Consider the following 21,485-nt stretch of genomic DNA (forward strand, 5'->3'; position numbering starts at 1 on the left):
ATAAAGAATCATAATAACACTCCTATATTAATTCAAATAATAATGATTTGTTTAAGAGATAATATTATTTTTGTACAGAAAAGTAAAAGTTGGTTTGATTAAAGTTCAGTGGAAGAAAGGAAAAATGAAAAGCATTTTACAGTTTAAAAGTCTGAGAACCGATTCTCCACCACTTGCTCACTTTCTCTCTTCACTTTTTCTGTGTTCATCTTCTCCCTTCTCACCGTTCTTCTCCTTCAATTCTCTTTTCACTGTTAATCTTCTGAATTGGTTCATCTTCTCTGCTGTTCCTTCTTTTTTCTATGTTTCTTCTTGTTTTCCTTCCTCAAGAATCGAATTGGAAACTGAATCGTTAATGAAACGATTCAGTTCCGATTCATGTTACGATTTGCACTACAAAACGATTCATCAAACGATATATGATATATATCATATATCACGGAGGAAGAATTTTGTAATGAATCGAGATTTTCGAATCGTACTATTCCAACGATTTTCTAACTGAACTGCTTTGGCTGTAAACCCAATTTTTTCGCTTCATGTAATAATCAAAGTAGGTTTTGTTTTCTACCTTCAATCGCCTTCTATTTATGTCATAGAAAATATTATCTGCTTCTGATTATAATCTTAGACATGGAGAAGGATAGTAAAGTAGGTCCTCCTCCTATCTCTCTGTTGGATTTGCCGGAATCCACCTTGGATTTCATTCTGAAGTGCCTTTCTCCAATAGACCTTTGCACAATGTCAAAGGTGTGTGTTTTCTTGAAGGGTAAATGTCAGAGTGATGAGTTTTGGGAAAATCACATAAAAGAGAAATGGGGAAGAGTGGTTGGTGATGCTGTTTACAAGGAGTGGAAATGGCACATAGCAATTGCCAAGGATGGAGTTTTGTTGAAGAATCAACACACCAATCATACTGGCTCGATGGGTTCTTTTTCTGGTGTTTGGCCTAACCTATTTCTTGCTTCATACTTAGAAGATTTCAAGCTCCTCAATGGTCAAAAATCAAACAACTTCATGATGTCTTTGTATTTCTCTCTTGAGAATGGTAGCTTTTGGTTTCCTGCTCAGGTCTACAAGGTAAAAACTAACTAGATTTTATATTTCAGGTCTAGATTTTTTAATATACTTTTTTATATATTGATCAATGTTATGTATTTTCAGGATCTGGTGATTTACAATGCCTTGGTTAGCTATGACTCACAATCTAATACCTTTCAAGCAAGGTATATGGAAAATGAAGACCTCTTTGAAATATACATGCATGAACTGAAAATTTTCCTTTCTAAGTTATTACTTCCTAAATTTAGACAAGATAACTTGTTCGCCTCTTTAACCGAAAAAAATAATTATTTTAATTTCTGAAATGACATTAGCAAAAGAGAAGACTGATTCGTGACATTAGAAAATAAACATGTATCAAATATTAATAGCATTATATATCATTAATTTTCACCACTTCACCACAAAAAATGATTAAAATAAATTTTTTGTTTCAATTCAACACAGAAAAACATTTTACTATAAATTTCAATGTTTACACATACATCCATCCAGTGCAATTTAATCATTTTATTATATCGTGATTCTTTATTGATACAGGAAAAATTCCTTGATATGTATGTCCTGTATAAAAAAATTACTCTCAGCATACGTATATAAAAAAAAGTTAGAATTAACTTTTTTTATATAATTCAAAATATTGATATACTAAATTGTAGAACACTTTTATATAGTTTCTTTATTCTTTTTTATTTTAACTTATAAATAAATTAAATTTATTTTACTTTTTCTCTTTAAAAGTGTTTATGGAAAAAGCTGTATATGTTATGTTAGGTATCAAAAGCGAGATTGGGGATTTCTAGGGAGAAACATTGAGTGGGCTATGGTGAGAGCTCCCTCGGTTGATACTCCTCCTTATGTTATACATCTCTCTCACTGTTTAGACACATTGAAACCAGACGATCATATTGAGATTCAATGGAGACCAGATACACACTCTCCTTATGGTATCATTCTAAATTCTAACATTATTTCTTTTTACTTTTTCAAAAATATCAAATTCCCATTTTTTATAATTACTTTATATTTAATTTTATTCGATATAATTTTGGAAATGTATTGCAGATTGGTGGTACGCTGTTATTGGTCACTTGGACTCGTGTTCTCGAAATTGTTGTCAGTGTCATTACAGTGGTAAGAAAATTTCTGATTCCTTGTTTTGTCTAGAAAAATCTTTGTAATATAACGTCAACATGTGATAATTTTAAAAGCTTTTATTATTTTTAAATTAAAAATATCGGTTATTTATTTCAAAACAACTATTCTTTGATTTTCAATTTTTCATAACTACTAATTAAATCAAAATTCATATAATTCAGACTTAGTCAACTTTAAATATATTTTAAATTTTAAGTTTTATTAACTAAATTTTTATTTATTTATTCAACGTTTAAAATATATTTTTTTAAATTTTTATCTAAGTATTTTGTCATTATGGAGATTATACGACCGTTATTTTTTTTTGTCTCTTACCAACTTGTGTTTTCCTTCTCTATTTTTTTTTTCATTCAACTCATAAGTTAACTTTTTCTTAGAGAGGAAATAAATGAGTTGACCAACAAATTTAAAATGATTGAAAATGAAAAGAATTAATTGATCAATAAATTAAAGATAAGAAATTATTTAAACATTCAATAAAATAATTTATTTTAATATAAACTCAATTTTAAAAGATACTTAGAACTCAATTAGTTATTTTAGTTTATAAGAATTGATCAGTAAATGAGTAGAGAAAAAAAAGAGTAAAATAAAATGATAAGATAAATAAATTTAATCATAAAATTTACTATGGTGGTGTTTGATATAGATACATTGATAGTGGAGTTCAGACAATACCCTGAAGAATCAGAAGATAGACGAATAAAGTTGTGTAGAAAGAAGAACGAAGAACAAGGTGATGAAATAATTGGCTACTATGGAGGAATTAGAAAGCTTGAGAATGAGGATGAGATTCAAACATGGAATAGGCTCTTCCCCCTTCAAGTTCAGGTACATCGTTCTTGGAGTTATTTTTAACAATTTTGCATAACTCGCTTAAATTTCTTTGGTTTGAACACACTAGTGCAGCGAAGGGCTTTTACCGCGGTTCATTTTCACTATACGTCGCGGTTCTTGAACCGCGGCATATTCAGCCGCGGTAGTAAGTCAGACACTTTATACCGCGGTTCTAACCGCGGTATATAGGCTGCGGAATATGCCGCGGTTGTCTAGGGAACCGCTGCCTAAATTCATTTTTTTTAAAAAAAAAAATTAAAAAATGCACTATATGCCGCGGTTCAACCGCGACATATAGGCCGACGAATATGCCGCGGTTAGTGTCAAAACCGCGGCCATATGTCTCGTTTGTAAAAAAAAAACGAAGCACTATATGCCGCGGTTGTGGTTAGAACCGCGACATATTCCCCTGCAGTTTTTTAAAATTGCAGGTCTGTTTTTGTGATATCCATTACCACAAAAACAGACCTGCATATAAAAACATTTACAGAAATTCAATTTCAACATAACAAACACATGTTCAAATGTATTTCAACATCAAATAAAGTAGAGAGTCTAAGAAAATTCTATCTAATCAAATGCATTGTTTAAATCTAAATCTAAGAGCTATTGTATAATCTAACTATATACTTCGCAGCAGCGTTCCTAATGAATAGTAGTGACTTCTCAGGAACTGGTGTAGTAGTCTTGAATCTTTGCAAAAGACAATTCATTTTAATTAGTGTATATGAATTCAACATTTGTTAAAAAATCAAAATTTGTTAAAGTTAAATATTACCGTTTCCCAGCTTCTTGTGATGTGAGAACGAACAATATGGGTCATCCAATACATTACATAGTATCCACACTCATATGACCCATTTTGTCTGTTACACTACAATATATCATCACAGTTGATAATAGTTAGTGAATAACATTTGTTATAAAACAATTATAACAAAGTATGACTTTAGCATATGTCAAACCTTGAGAGAAATCCAAGCAATCTTTCTACTCTTAACAATTGATCTCCCGTCCATCATCATACTTGCTGGAATAGAACTGTATATAAAAAAATGTTTTAGCATTCAGTTATATAACAAAGAAAGTCCAAACATTGAGGTTCTTACCAATCAATTGCTTGTTTGAGTTGTGTGGGAGGAGGCCTGTGCAATGAGCAGAACCATAAAGCATAGTTGTCTTGCACAGACATAACAAGAAGTTGCCAATGGCGCCTGAAATTCATAATAACGTAACTATTAAATATTAAAATCACATATGGAACATTATTATGTTAACAAAGTTCACTTACCCGGATATATAAGGCAAAAAGTATATTTTCTTGCCCCTTCGAAAACTGCTTATCAGATTCATGTTGATATGATCAAAATCATTTGATTCATGAATGTCTTGGGGATCAATGAATCCATAATCATCAGAACGCCCCAACTTATTAGTGACCCCAGACATATACCTGAAATCAAAAATTAACTTTGATATAAGGATACTTGATATATAAATCAATTTTATATATAAATAATTGGTCATAGACTTACATCGTCCATAGTTGAATAATTGAAATATTCAACTCTTGTGTTCCCGACGCAAGCTCACGGACATCTTGGCTATTAAGGTATATTGGGACCTCAGAGCCATGCCCAAATACATTAGCATCATACTGAACCTCCAAAGGCTTATCATCAAGGATGTCAGCAAGTAGATGCAATGAAGAAAGAGGGTCATCCTCAGATAGAGGAATCTTCTGTTGTTCCTGCGTCTGTTGTTACATGAAAAGATAAGATAAGTTTTGACATCAAAAACCTTTAAAATTGAGAAGTGTAAAGAAGAATTTCATACCGAGGGGTCAGAAACTGGTTTAACCAAAAATTTAGGCCAAGTGATAAACGACTTATATGCTTGTTCCACAGTGAAAATCTCTTCCGTGGACAGTGGAACCGAGGCATCTGGCATGATCATTTCATCCACTGAGACCTTCACCTCATCCTCTAATAGTTGCATACCATGACATACAGTCGCTGACCTAAACTCTGTTCCACGAGCTACCAGCACCATCTCATCTTCTTCTAAAATGTATAGCAGACATGGACTACCATCGTCCATGTCATCCTCTGGGATGGCTGATGCGGAACAACTTCCTTTGCCGCTTCTCCCTGTCAGAGTAAATGTTAGATTATACAAGAGATAGAAATAATTGCACATAAATGTTTATTAAGTTTACCTGTGGGAGGGGGAGGGATAACATGTTCCTCTATAGGAGACTGCACCGGGCGCATGCTCTGAAACTGCTCCTGGTATAGCATCTGGAATTCAGCCCTCACCTCGGCCCTGATCTCCTGTATAAGGTCTTGTCGGACCTTTTTTGTGATCTCTTCTGTCATCCTTTGTGTATCGCTGTATGAATATGAAGGCTGACGAGAAGAGCTCCCAAAGTAATCTGTAATTCCTACTCCAGGACCTGCAGCACGTACACGTCCAGGGTGCTCAGGTCGTCCAATTGCAGCAGCAAGAATATCCTGGCGACCCTCTGGAGTGAATTGACCTTGGGAGCTCTGCTCAACCAAGGCGTCCTGTAACATTACAAAACACCATTATTTTTTAAATAGTTTAATGTAGTATGTATAATGACAATATTTATTATTTTAGGAACAGTGATAACTTACAATTTTTTCAGAAATCTCTCGTGCTGTGTCGGAAGAGTAGGTGCCCGATGGTCGCATACGGGCCAACTTCCATTTCTCATGTCTAGACGGTGGAGAAGGAGGCTGAGGAGGGCTACCACTCTGAGATGGTGGTATAACATCTGCCTTTTGCTTGAGGATTTTCTCCTCAAGCTTCCTATACCCACCACAAGATAATAGGTGGGGGTTTTTGTTCTTAGCACTTGTTCCTTGTGCTTTGCTTCTAATTGCCTGTCACATACACATTAATTAATCAGTTCATATGATATATATTTGTTAATGAGGAATTGAATAATATGAACTACACTAACCTGCCATTCCTCTGACATCCGACTCTCTTTAAAAAGCCGCCAAGTCTCCTCATCAATGGACTTATATGAACTGCATGGACTTTTATGTTTAAGGTGTCCAAAGATGTACCTTGATGTCAACTTGCTTTTAAAGTTTCTGAAATTTTCTGCAACAGTTGACAAACACTTATTTCTAAGTGTTGGGACATTTGGAATGTCAAATGTCATCTGAAAAAAACATAATAAAGTTGTATTAGTACAAAATTATCAATATAAACAAATTTTAATTCAAATGCTATTAACTAACTTACTAATATATCTTGCCAAATAATGTTCCGATCACCCTCGGACACATGATCAAAAGATGGAATGAGAATGCTAATCCTATCACGTGCCACTACTCCAAGGTATGATCGGAAGTCATCTGCATGGGGGCCAGTTGCCACACCCGTGGTGACATTCACATTCACCGGAGTTCTTTCACCACTATTTTTCCTGATTAATAATTGTTTCATCCTAGTGGGTCCTCTAGTGGATCTGGTTGGGGGAGCCTCATCCCCTGAAGAATGTGGATGATCAGCCATATATCTGTCAAAATAAATAACAACATTAAATTTTCTTTCAAGACTTATGTAATATCATATAAATTAACAAAACATGTAATAGTACAGAAATTGAAAATTCATACATAAAGATATGGATTCATCATATGTATATTCCCTCATCATGATCTGACCGAATTGCATGTACATCATCGTCAACTACAGATTGGTCATCCAAATTTGTTGTAGTTTGAAATGAATGGTTGTCAGCAATATCAATATTAATCAGATTGTCTTCGTTAACTTCAATTTGTTTTTTTGCCTTGAAGAGCAACATACCAATGGTCAGACGCAGGATCTTTGACATAAAAAACTTGAGATGCTTGATGTACCATGATAAACGGTTCGTCTCGATAACCCACCTTGCGAAAATCAACCAGTGTCATACCCGAGTCATCTACTTTCACACCACTCTTATTGTCAAACCACTTACACTTGAACAATGGAACAGAAAACTTGGTGTAATCAACCTCCCATATCTCTTCTATTATACCATAATATCTCATTGATCCAAGTACAGGAGATTGATCTTTTGATGTGGAAAATTGAAGTGACTCAGCTTCTAAACTGACTCCACTATTTTGTACTGTGCTTTTATCATCCAAAGTCTTCGTATAGAATGTGCAATTATTGACTTCATAACCTGTACAACACACGACATCAAACTTCAAACCATTTGCAAGCCACAATAAAGTTTCAGAAGAATGTGGCTCTTTGTCAATTTCAGATTTGAACCAAGACATAAATGTTTTGTTATGCTCCATCAATTGCCATTTCTCTGATTGTCTTGGATTTTTATTCTTAACAATGGCTTTGTGTGCCTCCAAAAAAGGGATCACCTCATCTGTGTTGTTCAATATATAAAGATGCGCTTGCAACAATTCTTCGCGATCTTTTGTCACCACATTGACACCTCGGATGCTTTTACTTGTAGAAAATTTATTCAACCATGCTGTGCGAGGAACTCCTATTGGATTCGTTGATGTCATGTAATCTGAACAAAACTCGATACTTTCTTCAGCAATATACCTTTCAATCATCGAACCTTCAGGACGATATGGATTTTTAACGTACCCTTTCAAAATCTTCATATAACGCTCAATAGGATACATCCATCTTAAGTATACCGGTCCGCACAACTTGATTTCTCTAACCAAATGAACAAGTAAATGTACCATGATGTCAAAAAAAGATGGAGGGAAAAACATCTCTAGTTGACACAAGATGATAACAATCTCGCCTTGAAGTTCATCTAACTTTGTAGGATCGATGGCTTTACTACATATTGACGAGAAAAATGAACACAACCTGTTTATGGTGTGCCTAACATTTTTGGGCAAAATTCCACGAATAGCCACCGGTAACAACTGTTGCATTAAGACGTGACAATCGTGAGACTTCATGCCAACAAGCTTTAAGTCCTGCATTGACACTAAACTCTTCATATTTGAAGAGTATCCTTGTGGTACTTTGATACTCTTTAAACATACACAAAAACTTATCTTCTCTTGTCTAGACATTGTGTAACATGCAGGGGGCAAATAAGTACGTTTACCAATCTCCTTGGGTGCCAACTCTTCTCGGATATTCATGTCAACCAAATCCAAACGAGCATTCACTCCATCTTTTGTCTTTCCCTGAATGTTGAGTAATGTACCAATCAAGCTATCACACACATTCTTTTCTACATGCATCACATCTATGCAATGTCGAACATCTAACTTTGACCAATATGGAAGATCAAAGAATATTGATTTTTTCTTCCAAGGGGTCGTTACAGATGACTTCTTCGATGTTTTCCCAAATACATGATGTATTTTATTAACTTTTTGAAGAACTTCAAGGCCAGTAAGTGGATTTGGTGCTTTGTCCCTCTTTTGATCTCCATTGAATGCTTTTTTTAACCTTCGATATGGATGATTACGTTTTAGAAATCTCCGATGACGCAGATACACCGTCTTTCTTCCATGTTTCAATTGATGAGCTGCAGTGTTTTCTTCACATATAGGACACGCTTTATGACCCTTGACACTGTATCCTGACAAATTACCATAAGCAGGAAAGTCATTAATGGTGCAAAATAACATTGCACGCATCATAAAAGTCTCTGAAGCGAATGCATCAAATATTTCAACCCCGTCAACCCACAAAACCTTCAAGTCTTCAACTAGTGGGCTTAGATAAACATCTATGTCATTTCCAGGCTGCTTTGGACCAGATATCATCATAGACAACATCATGTACTTCCTCTTCATGCACAATGCAGGAGATAAGTTGTAAATTATCAATATAACTGGCCAACAACTGTGATTGGTACTCAGATTACCAAATGGGTTCATTCCATCAGTGGCTAAACCAAGCCTAAGATTTCTACACTCTTTACCAAATTCGGGGAATTGTCGATCAATATTTTTCCATTGCTTTGAATCAGCTGGATGACGAAGCAGCCCGTCAATTTTTCTCTCATCTGCATGCCATCTAAGATTTTTAGCATCTTTGGGATTCGCAAACAAACGCTTAAGTCTGGGCACTATTGGAAGGTACCAAACTACTTTCAAAGCAGATCCATTTTTTTCTATCTGACCATTATCTTCACTATTGTTTTTTGACTTGTATCGTGATAAGCCACATTTTGGACACTTTGTCAAAAATTCAAACTCTTTCCTATACAAAATGCAGTCATTGGGACAAACATGTATCCTTTTATACTCCATACCCATTGGACAAAGAATTTTCTTCGCATCATAATTACGAGTGGGCAGTGTATTTCCATCTGGCAACATTTCATTCAACAACGTCAACAGTTCTGTAAAACTCTTATCAGTCCATCCATTGCTCGCCTTCAAATTCATGAGCCTTAACACCGCTGACAAACGTGTGAACTTAGTTGAACCGACATACAAAGGTGTTTCTGCATGAGTCGACATCGTCTCATACACATGAGCTCTGGCAAAATTTTCTGCTCCAACATCGCGGATCATGTCCTCCAATTTGTCTTCATCCGGTCGATCTTCTTCCATGGTGGAATCAGTAACATTTACACTTTGAGAGTCAGTGGGAAAATCCATTTCTTCGCCGTGCCAGATCCATGTTGTATAGCATCTTAGAAAACCATCACATATAAGATGTTCTCTAATTTGAGTTGCGTTCAACTTTCTCCCATTCAAACAGTTCACACAAGGACATCTAAACTTCACTTCATCATCAGTTCTCCCCTCATTACGTTGCGCAAATTGTATAAATTCCTCTACACCTCTCTCGTACTCAGCACTAATACGTGGTAAATTAATCCAATTTCGATCCATATTCCTAAATATTACATAAATAATATTTTAAGGTTTATAAATAATACAAGAACTACAACACACATTACCAAAACTATAGCAAAAACCATACCATACATTACCAAAACTATAACAATTTCATGCATTATCAAAATTAAAGCAAAAATTATACCATACATTACCAAAACTATAGAAACTTCATACATTACCAAAACTAATGAAGAAATCACGTTAAGAATGCAAAAGGACATAAATACCTGGAAGAGGAACGACGGCGGTGAGGGTGAAAAACGCAACGAAATCACGATTTTGATCGGCTAAAACTCGTTTTTATCGTTAAAAATGAATAATGACCGAACAATTCTGAGTTTAAACGGTGAAAAACGCAAAATCTGAGATGATGGGTGGTTCGGAGGAGAAGAAACGCGAAAGAACAGAGAACGCGCGAGGAAGACGACACTGTTCCAAGTTTTAATTTTTAACTCTGAACGGGGGAATCTACCGCGGTTCACTACTTAACCGCGGTATAAAAGGGGTATATGTCGCGGTTTCACGTCCAACCGCGGCATATACTTATTAAATAAATAATCCTAAATGGCATTTTTGAAATTATTTTCAAACTATATGCCGCGGTTCAGCGGGCAACCGCGGTATATGCCTCGAAATATTTCAAATTCATATTAAATTAATTTCAGATAGGCGAATATGCCGCGGTTGCTCGTAGAACCGCGGCATATACCCCTGTAACGTGCTCAACGCAACTGTCTCCCCAACTGCCTTCTGGGGAATTTCAGAAGTTACAGGGGGTATATGCCGCGGTTCTCTAGGGAACCGCGGCGTATACCCCCTGTAACTTCTGAAATTCTCTGACTGGCAGAGAAGTTGAGACGTTACAGGGGGTATATGCCGCGGTTCCCTAGAGAACCGCGGCATATACCCCCTGTAACTTCTGAAATTCTCTGACTGGCAGAGAAGTTGAGACGTTACAGGGGGTATATGCCGCGGTTCCCTAGAGAACCGCGGCATATACCCCCTGTAACTTCTGAAATTCTCTGACCCAGTCAGCACCTGCAATAAATTGGCAGGGTATATGCCGCGGTTCTCTGGGCAACCGCGGCATATACTCTGTTATTTAATTTTTTATTCATACGTGGCGTCAAAGGCAATGGTTGACTGGAGTATATGCCGCAGTTGGGAGCAGAACCGCGGCATATATGTTCGATTTATTTACAAAACTGCCACCGCGCACCATTATGCTGCGGTTTTCGTTGAACCGTGGCATAATGTGCGCTGTAAAAACCCAATTTTTTACTAGTGACAGGATCAAGGAAAAAAAAGAATTTAACATAAGTTATTGTTTATTTCAAATTATTTTTTCAGTTTTTTTGCAAATAATTAGAAATTGATGAGAATTTGAAATCTAATTTTTTGGTAAAAGAATCTTATTGGAATAACAGTGTTTTTCAATTATTTTTTTTAAGAAAATGACTTTTATGATGGTAAACATGCATAAATTATATATTTTATCTTTAAAATAATTTGTAAAACATAATTATTATTTTTTTAATTCTAGATTTGTTTTTTTTAATGTTAATAAAACTTGAAAAGGAACAACGTTGTTGAATAATCATTCTTTTTAAACACTTCTTTAAAAATAGAATGAAATAAAAAATTTTAAAAGCTAAAATTACTTCATTCATTAATTAAAATTATAATTTCAGAGAAACTAAATTATAAAACTTCTATAAATCAATTTCAGAGAAACTAAATTATAAAACTTCTATAAATCATTAACTGACTATTCCAGTTAATGAGACTGATCACGTTAATTAGAGTGAATACTTCTTATTTTAATATCAGAAAGACGGTGAAGAAAATAAGGTAAGATTAGGAGACGAGTATAGTAAGCAAACCTAGCCAATGCAAGGGACCTGTTTGTGAAGGTTTGTAGAACTTGAAGGTTTGCTTCCCATTAGAGCAGTTTTTTAACAATTTTTTACAAAGTTGTCACTGTTTTGTTTAGTAATATATATTTGAAATAGACCAATTACAAGTTATTATGATCGTAAACAAGTTATAAAAAAGGAAACATTTTGATGAGACCGAAAAGCAAGTTGCAAAAATGTTAAAAGAAAAATATTTTTTTAAGACTTTTTTTTACTATCGCTTATGTGATAGTTTTTGGTCTGTTTCAAATATATAAAAGGCTTAATAGTCTTTTTTGTCTCTAAATTTACTTATTTTTCTCAAAAAAGTTCCTAGTTTAAAAAAAGTGTTAAGTTGGTTCTATGTTGGTAAATATTATGTCAACATCGTTTCTTTTGTTAAATATAATCGAACTCTTAAATAGAATCAAACGGAGTTAATGCATTGATGAGTGTTACGTAGTTGGAGGTTGAGGTGCATATTCAGAAATTGGATGTTTAAAATTGGGGAAAAACTTAGTTAGCTATTAAACCTATATAAAAATAGTTGTTAACATGGTTCATGTTGAAAAGTGGCTGTAACAACCCGTACTCAAGCCCTATGACTCTTAGTCAAGAGAAAGGATGGAAGTTGTAGATTGTGCTGATTACATAACCTTAAATTAAGCAACTGTTTCAAATAAGTTCCCATCATTGAAGAATAATTAGATAAATTATATGGAGCTAAATATTTTTCTACTTAAGGGTATATAAATCAACAACAGAACCAGAAAACAAGAAGTAATAGAAAATACTGAAAAAGAGGGAGTTTCCATGACCTATTTCCAAGAGCAGGACCAAGGAGGATTATTTGGTCTAACAGGGTATTATTGATGCTTTGTATGGAATTATGGCAAGATAGAAAGAAAAAAAAAAAACTCAAGGCACTTGTTAGAACAATGCATCACAACTAAGGATTAGTGTAGATAGCATGGAGTGCCTAGTTCTATTGCTAGTGTTGGCCCGACTTTTATCATTATTCTGGTAGGATTTATTCAGGTTATAGGACACCAAACTGAGGATAAGTACAACCTATCAACCGCAATCTGATGAACAAAACCAAGGTATTCAATTGGACCTTAGAAACTTATCTACGCTGCTTTTGTTCTTACCAGCCAAAAGTTTAGTTAGAATTTATCCCTTGCGCAGAATAAGGGTACAATAGCAGTTTTCAAAGTGCTACTAACTGCATTCCTTTTGAGGTGGTTTATGGTCGTCCTCCCCCTTCAACAGCTAGGTTTATACTCGAAGAAACGCTAGTACAAGTTATGATGCAGGACCTTATTGTTAAAACTTGTTTTTTATAACTGCCTTAATTTATTTCCATTTATTTTAATTTATTAGTTGCTACACTTTAGGAGCAAGTCTCGTTTCTGGAAACTGCTACTGTTATGTGGTTTCTGAAAACTGCTATTGCTACGTGGATGCTTTCAATTTTATCATTATAAATGTATCTGAGATATATTGAATAAAAGATCCTTTTCCAGAATTAAGGAACTCTCCACTGTCTTCCTTCTTCATTTTCTCGTTGCCTCTTTTTTCTTCTATTAATCCAACAAATTGGTATCAAGAGCATCTTTTTCTTAAGGGACCTGTAGAATGGAAGGAGAGTCAACTTCCTTTCCAGTAACACTTCCCATCTTTAATGGGGAAGACTATGATATGTGGGCTGTAAAAATGCAGTCCTATCTAGAGGGACTGGATTTATGGGAAGCTGTGGAAGAGGATTACACTGTTCAACCGCTGCCAGAGAACCCTACCTTGGCTCAAATCAAAAATCACAAGGAACAAAAAACAAAGAAGGCAAAGACAAAGTCATCCTTGTTTTCTGGTGTTACAAAATTGATCTTCACCAGAATCATGACTCTTAAATCACCAAAAAAAATTTGGGATTTTTTGAAGGAAGAATATGAAGGAGATGACAGAATAAAAAGCATGCAAGTGTTGAACCTAAGGAGGGAATTTGAGATGCAAAGGATGAAAGAGTCAGAGACAATCAAGGAGTACTCAAACACGTTATTAGGCATTGCCAACAAAATAAAGTTGTTAGGCAGTGACTTTGCAGACTCCAGAATCATCGAGAAAATCCTTGTGACAGTTCCAGAAAGGTACGAAGCGTCTATTGCCTCATTGGAAAACACAAAGAATCTGTCCAAGATTACTTTGGCGGAAGTGTTACATGCTTTGCAGGCCCAAGAACAACGGAGGCTTATGAGGCAAGAACATGTGGTTGAAGATGCTTTACCAGTAAAGCATCAAGTTGCTGCAACCAGTAAGAAGAAAAGCTTCAAGAAATTCCATCCAACAAGCAGCGAAGATATTACAAACAAAGGCAAGGATAAAAAGAAAAATTATCCACCTTGTAAGCATTGCGGAAAAATGGGACATCCACCGTTTAGATGTTGGAAAAGACCAGACGCGAAGTGTAGTAAATGCAATCAGCTTGGCCATGAAGCTGTCATTTGTAGAAGCAAACTTCAACAGCATGAAGCCAATGCCCAAGTTGTTGAGCAAGACGAAGAAGATCACATTTTTACTGCAGCATGTTTTTCAGCAAGGGGCAACTCAGAATGCTGGCTGGTTGACAGTGGGTGTACCAACCATATGACATATGACAAAACTCTATTCAAGGACTTGAAGCCCACTAAAGTCTCGAAAGTCAGAATAGGAAATGGTAGCTATATTTCTGCAAAAGGAAAAGGAACCATAGTAATTTCAACGAGCACAGGTACAATAACAATCTCAAATGTTCTTTATGTACCTGACATTGATCAAAATTTGCTAAGTGTAGGTCAGTTGATGGAAAAGGGATTTAAAGTGTCCTTTGAACATCAACATTGCCTTATTTATGACATTGCTGACCGGGAAATTCTAAAAATTAAAATGAGAGGTAAAAGCTTCTCATTTGATCCAACAGAGGAGGAGCAGACAGCCTATTACACTCAGTTCAGTCCTACAGAACTCTGGCATAAGAGACTTGGTCATTGTCACCTTGAAAGAATGTTAAAAATAAAGAAGAATGGCATGTCAACAGGTGTACCAATATTTTCTGATAATTTGCCAAATTGTAATGCTTGTCAATTTGGTAAACAAAACAGGAAGACATTTCCCAAATCAGCTTGGAGAGCCTCTCAAAAGTTGCAACTAATTCACACTGATGTAGCAGGACCCCAAAGAACACCATCACTACAAGGTAGTCTTTACTTTGTTCTGTTCATAGATGATTTTACAAGAATGTGTTGGATATTTTTCTTGAAATTCAAGCATGAAGTGGCTGGAGTATTTATGAAATTCAAGAAAATGGTAGAAACTCAAAGTGGCTACAAGATTCAATTTATAAGGTCAGACAATGGGAAGGAATATACATCAACCAAATTCAATCAATTCTGTGAAGAAGCTGGGATTGAGCATCAATTAACAACTCCTTACACTCCTCAACAAAATGGGGTTAGTGAAAGGAGAAACAGATCGATAATGGAGATGGCTAGATGCATGTTACATGAGAAGGAGCTACCTAAAACATTTTGGGCAGAAGCTGCTAATACAGCAGTTTACTTGCAAAACCGGCTTCCAACTAAAGCCTTGAAAGACAAAACTCCATTTGAAGCCTGGTATGAATATAAGCCTTCTCTAACCTTTCTTAAAGTATTTGGTTGTGTTTGTTTTGCACATGTTCCTCAGGTTAAGCGTGATAAACTTGACAAAAAGGCAATTCCGGGCATCTTTGTGGGATACAGTACAATTTCGAAAGCCTACAAAGTTTATCATCCTCAAACCGGAAAGATGACTATCACTAGAGATGTGCATTTCAATGAAGGGCAGCAATGGGAATGGAAGAATTCACAAAGCACAACTGAATCCTTTCACAATATACAAGATGATAATCCTGGAGAGCAAACCACAGAGTTGTTGCAGAATGAATTGGAAGATGAACCTCCAATTAGGGGCACAAGGCTATTGACTGATATCTATCAAAGATGTAATGTAGCCATTTGTGAACCTGCTAGTTGTCAGGAAGCACTACAACTCCCAAAATGGAAAATTGCAATGGAGGAGGAAATGTCTATGATACAGAAAAACAAAACGTGGGAACTAGTTGACAGGCCTAAAAACAGAAAAGTCATTGGAGTCAAATGGGTTTTCAGAACAAAGCTTAATGCAGATTGCACAATCAACAAATACAAGGCTAGACTAGTCGTTAAAGGGTATGCACAAATTTTTGGTGTTGATTATTCTGACACTTTTGCTCCTGTGTCTAGATTAGATACAATCAGATTGGTGCTAACTGTAGCTGCGCAAAAGGGCTGGAAAATATTCCAATTAGATGTCAAATCAGCCTTCTTAAATGGAGTTCTAGAAGAAGAAATATATGTGGAGCAACCGGAAGGATTTGTGAAGCATGGTGAAGAAGATAAAGTTTATCTACTTAAAAAGGCCCTATACGGCCTAAAACAAGCACCAAGGGCCTGGTACAGTAGGATAAATGATCACCTATTGAACATAGGCTTCAAAAAAAGCTTATCTGAGTCCACTCTTTATGTGAAACATAAGGGAAATAACCTTCTCATAGTTTCTCTCTATGTTGATGATCTTTTGGTGACAGGAGATGACACAAAGCTAGTTGAGGAGTTCAAGCAAGAAATGATGCAAGCCTTTGAAATGACGGATCTTGGTCTCATGTCCTATTTTCTTGGACTTGAGATCAAACAAAGTGAGGATGAAGTCTTTATTTGCCAAAGAAAATATGCAAAAGAAATATTGAAGAAATTTCAAATGGAGGAGTGCAAAGCAATTAGCACACCGATGAATCAAAGGGAAAAGTTCACAAAGGAAGATGGAACTGATAAAGTTGATGAAAGATACTTTAGGAGCTTGATTGGATGTCTAATGTATCTCACTGCAACAAGGCCAGACATTCTATTTGCTATAAGTCTCTTATCTCGGTTTATGCATTGTGCTAGTGAAATGCATTTAAGAGCAGCAAAAAGAATACTGAGATATATAAAAGGCACTGTTGATTATGGTGTTAAATTTAAGAAGTGTAAAGATTTCATGCTGTATGGATTTTCTGATAGTGATTGGGCTGGATCCATTGATGATATGAAAAGTACTTCAGGATATTGTTTTAGCCTAGGCTCAGGTTTTTTCTCATGGTGTACAAAGAAGCAAGAGATTGTAGCACAATCCACTGCAGAGGCTGAATTCATAGCAGCAACAGCAGCTGTAAATCAAGTTTTATGGCTGAAGAAGATTTTATGTGATTTACATATTCAGCAGAAGAATAAAACTGAAGTTTATATTGACAATCAGGCAGCAATTGCAATTGCAAATAATCCCGTGTGTCATGGAAAAACTAAACATTTCAACATCAAGCTCTATTTTTTGAGGGAGATGCAGCAAAATGGAGAAGTAAACTTAGTTTACTGCAAATCTGAAGATCAATTGGCTGACATGTTTACAAAGCCACTTCCAATCAACAAATTTGAATTCTTAAGAGAGAAGATTGGAATTTGCAGTTCAAAAAACAAGGAGGAGTGTTAAAACTTGTTTTTTATAACTGCCTTAATTTATTTCCATTTATTTTAATTTATTAGTTGCTACACTTTAGGAGCAAGTCTCGTTTCTGGAAACTGCTACTGTTATGTGGTTTCTGAAAACTGCTATTGCTACGTGGATGCTTTCAATTTTATCATTATAAATGTATCTGAGATATATTGAATAAAAGATCCTTTTCCAGAATTAAGGAACTCTCCACTGTCTTCCTTCTTCATTTTCTCGTTGCCTCTTTTTTCTTCTATTAATCCAACACTTATGAACAGAGATGTGGCTTTGAGACAACTGAAATTTCATTTTCAAATAGCACAAACTCAAATGAAAAATGCTAACGTTCATTACAAACCTTCCATGATCAAACTAGGTGGTTTGGTGTGCTAAAAAGCTTCATCCCGAATTGTCAGCACGTGTAGATTTAAGATTTTGTAACTGTAATATTCTAGTGGAAAGGAGTTCGCTCCTTTTTAATTATTTTTTGCAATTGCTGAAATAAGGAAGTTTTGTCTTTTCACAGTTCTTTTCTGAAATTAATGTTGTTTCCTAAGAATATATTAAACATAAATAATCTGCTGAATCTTTTTAAGTTACTTGGAGAATGTCTTTTCACAGTTTCTTAATAATTTATATCCTTCTAGTTGCCGGATGACTTGCCAAACTTTGATGATATTGGCTTCTTAGAGGATGATGAAGAATCATTAAGCTCACAGGATGACGTGGAACACTTTGGAGATGATGGCTTCTTAGAGGATAATGTGGAATTATTTCCCCCACAGGATGATGATGATGGTAGGAACCCTTCTGAGCATGATACAGATGCTATGAAAGGTATTCTCATGTTCTCATGCATCTGTATAAATTTTTACCATTCAAGTTGACCAGGTTGCTGGCTATATTGCTTCCCTTCTCAGGCTTTACCTTTGCTGAAGTTGGTTCTATGCGCAAATGCAATAGCAAAGTTGTTTGCTGTCATTTCTCTTCAGATGGGAAATTATTAGCTAGTTCTGGACATGACAAAAAGGTACAACATATTTCTTTTTTAACTTTATTTTAAATTATTTGATGCATTTCAATTTTCATGTATCAGCTGCAGTTGATGATTCTGTATTGATGTGATATCATCCTATTTCTTGTAATTAGGTTGTTCTGTGGAACATGGAGACACTGCAAACAGAGACAACTCCGGAGGATCACAGTCTTATTATTACTGATGTTCGCTTCAGACCGAATTCAACTCAGCTGGCAACATCTTCATTTGATAAAACTGTTCGGTTGTGGGATGCTGCTAATGTAAGTTATTCTCTTCTGAATGCAGACCTTTCCTTTTCTGTCCTTGGTATGAAAATAATATCTGCTTTCTGAATGCTACTGGACTTACCATTCACTATTACTTTGCAGCCAACCTTTTCTTTGCAGGCATATAGTGGTCATTCTTCGCATGTTTTGTCCCTTGATTTTCACCCAAGGAAAAATGATTTTTTCTGTTCCTGTGATGATATCAATGAGATTCGTTTCTGGAATATTAGCCAATATTCTTCCATCAGACGTTTTAAGGTCACTTACAAAATTCATTTTTAGTTATCAAGATATTATGAATTATGGTTTTTCTCAATTCTAAACGATATTAAATTAATCAAGCAGGGAGGATCTACCCAGGTGAGGTTTCAGCCGAGGGTTGGTCACCTTCTGGCTGCAGCAAGTGGGAGTTCTGTGTCTCTCTTTGATGTTGAGACTTGTAGGCCGATGCACACATTTCAGGTGTTAACACAAAACTGCAGAAATCTAAGTAAATAATAAAATTCTTCTGTACTATGTTTTTGTGATAATAATGATAATTTAATGCATTTCTAGGGACACTCTGCAGATGTATCTTTCGTCTGTTGGGAGCCAAACGGAGATTACTTTGCATCTATGAGTCAAGAATGTGTCAAAGTGTGGTCAATTGCAACTGGGGAATGCATTCATGAACTTAATTCCAATGGAAACATGTATCATTCTTGTGTCTTTCACCCAAGCTACTCAACTCTCTTGATTATTGGAGGATACGAGGTATGTATGTGCCTATGAAACTTTGTTGTTTGCTATTCCTTTTCACTTCTTTTATTGTTTATTTGTAAAGTAATTATAAAAAAGTTACTCACCCTTCACCTTTTCTCATAAATTAAAGGTTTAACCGCCTCTTTTGTCTCTAGTTTTATTCGATTGTGTCAATTTAGTCCCTGGTTTTAAAAAAGTGTCAACTTGTTCCTCATTTGATAAATTTTGCGTCCATTTTGTCCCTTTTGTTAAATAGAAACAAATGGAGTTAAAGATTGATGATCGGACAGAAGACGTGTTATTTTGTAGATATATTTATGCTGACGTGTTAGTGAATGGTGCAGAGATGAAATTTAGGAGTGTATTTTGCATTTTGTATTCTCTAGGGTTTCTTTTTCTCTTTTTCAAAAACGGTCTCTTCTCCAACTTCGTTAGTGGCAACTGGCCGGCCAAAATCGTTGTTCCTCATGTAACCATCCAAGGCCACCATCAACTCTTCATTCATCCTCAACCATGCTCAAGAACACAACCAGTGTCGTCCAGCAACCATAGTGAATCGCATCACCTCCATTGACGCACCACCTCGAGAATTCCTTCGTTCTTCCATCAACCATCCAAATCACGAAAATAGAGAGAACCCGAAAAAGTTCATCTTCTCCTCCATTCTCCACCGTGAAAACTCCAATCTCCTCCACGCCATCTCCATCATCCTTTATGTCTTGACATGCATCAACCTCAATCCAGTAAACAACGACCCATATACGAAACCCAGATCGTGCCTCCACCTCTCAAGTTTCGTCCATTCCAAAACCACCAGATTCATCACGAATTCAATACTTCTCCTTCGAAACCTACAAGGAAACACAACCAGTCCCAAAACCCCAATCGGAAAGAGCCCCCAAATTGCAGAACCCTAATAACGTAGAAACCATCCCCACCGCGAGCATCCTCATCTCGCATCAACATCGTGCCTCCTCAGACTGCAAAGCAAGAGAACCAAACCAGAACATCCATGGATAAATCGCAACGCAGCCTTGCGCAACCCACTGAATTGGGCATTGTGAAGGTGGTGGGACAGAATGGTAGAGTGGATTCGGGGTCTCTTGAAATTCTGGAAATTAGGGTTGGAGGGGGCGTAAGAAAGAGGGGTTTGGTGGAAACGGGGGTGGTGATAGGGTGGGGGAGGGAGACCAGGGCAGAAGGGGAAGTGGGAAAGTGGGAGATGGAGCAAGTGAGGCAGATTCGATGGAGGAGTAGGACGTTATTTATTGCTAACTGCAACACTCTTATTGGAAGAAGAAGATTTGATCTTAGGAGTGGACCCATTGCTAACTGTCACATTAATTATAATTAAAAATAATTAAAAGAAAAACATTAATCTAAATTAATTATAATTAAAGAAAATATTAAATACGTCACCACGTATATAATTTAAAAATGTCATGTCTTCTGTCAGATCATCCATTCTTAACGTGGTTTGTTTCTATTTAATAGAAGAGACAATTTTGATGCAAAATTTAATAAGTGAAGACCAAATTAATACTTTTTTAAAACCAAGGACCAAATTGACACAATTGAGCAAAATTAAGGACTAAAGAGGCTATTAAGCCTGAATAAAACTGTTAAAACTGATTACTCATTAAAACTGTTAAAATGATTTATATGTTCTCATTTTATTTCACCGATACATTGCAGTCATTGGAGCTATGGGACATGGTTGAGAATAGAAGTATGACAATTCAAGCTCATGAGTGTGTGATATCTGCATTAGCACAATCACCCGTCACAGGGATGGTTGCTTCTGCCAGCCATGACAAATCTGTAAAGATTTGGAAATAAATTTTACTATTTTATGCTTCAAACAAACAGGGCTCTACAAATTACGATGATATTATTATTAGCTCCTTTCGTTTTAATATCCAAAATGTATGATATCCAACTTCGTTGTCTGTTTACTTATTAGTAAATGACACAAATTAATCAGTGATGAATATATAGTTAATGATATTAATTAGTTTGAGAA

General features: G+C 35.8%; 1 protein-coding gene across 2 annotated transcripts; it reads left to right on the plus strand.

The window, feature by feature from the left end:
* The first annotated feature begins 139 nt into the window (after positions 1–139).
* LOC124846038 (transcriptional corepressor LEUNIG_HOMOLOG-like) lies at positions 140–21,485 on the plus strand. Of its 2 annotated transcripts, XM_088096546.1 has the most exons (12): positions 147–1,080; positions 1,165–1,226; positions 1,837–2,009; positions 2,128–2,196; positions 2,870–3,051; positions 18,064–18,253; positions 18,337–18,446; positions 18,566–18,715; positions 18,824–18,979; positions 19,067–19,183; positions 19,277–19,474; positions 21,158–21,485. In XM_088096546.1, the coding sequence occupies exons 1-12, from the start codon at positions 634–636 to the stop codon at positions 21,299–21,301; spliced, it is 1,998 nt and encodes a 665-aa protein (XP_087952672.1). In that variant the 5' UTR covers positions 147–633; the 3' UTR covers positions 21,302–21,485. The 2 variants fall into 2 exon arrangements, with proteins under 2 accessions (XP_087952673.1, XP_087952672.1); XM_088096547.1 differs by lacking the exon at positions 21,158–21,485 and having other exon boundaries at positions 140–1,080; positions 19,290–19,474.

Source organism: Vigna umbellata, chromosome 8 (genome assembly GCF_029865625.1).
Source record: "Vigna umbellata cultivar VRB3 chromosome 8, Vumbellata_1.0, whole genome shotgun sequence".
NCBI classification, from domain to species: Eukaryota; Viridiplantae; Streptophyta; class Magnoliopsida; order Fabales; family Fabaceae; genus Vigna; species Vigna umbellata.

Bases quoted from the DNA above. Each gene is read 5' to 3' on its own strand.
- LOC124846038 (XM_088096546.1), top strand. From the start codon at position 634: ATGGAGAAGGATAGTAAAGTAGGTCCTCCTCCTATCTCTCTGTTGGAT. The intron at 2,010-2,127 runs GTATCATTCTAA...AATGTATTGCAG, and splicing joins AGATACACACTCTCCTTATG to ATTGGTGGTACGCTGTTATT. The intron at 19,184-19,276 runs GTGTTAACACAA...ATGCATTTCTAG, and splicing joins GGCCGATGCACACATTTCAG to GGACACTCTGCAGATGTATC.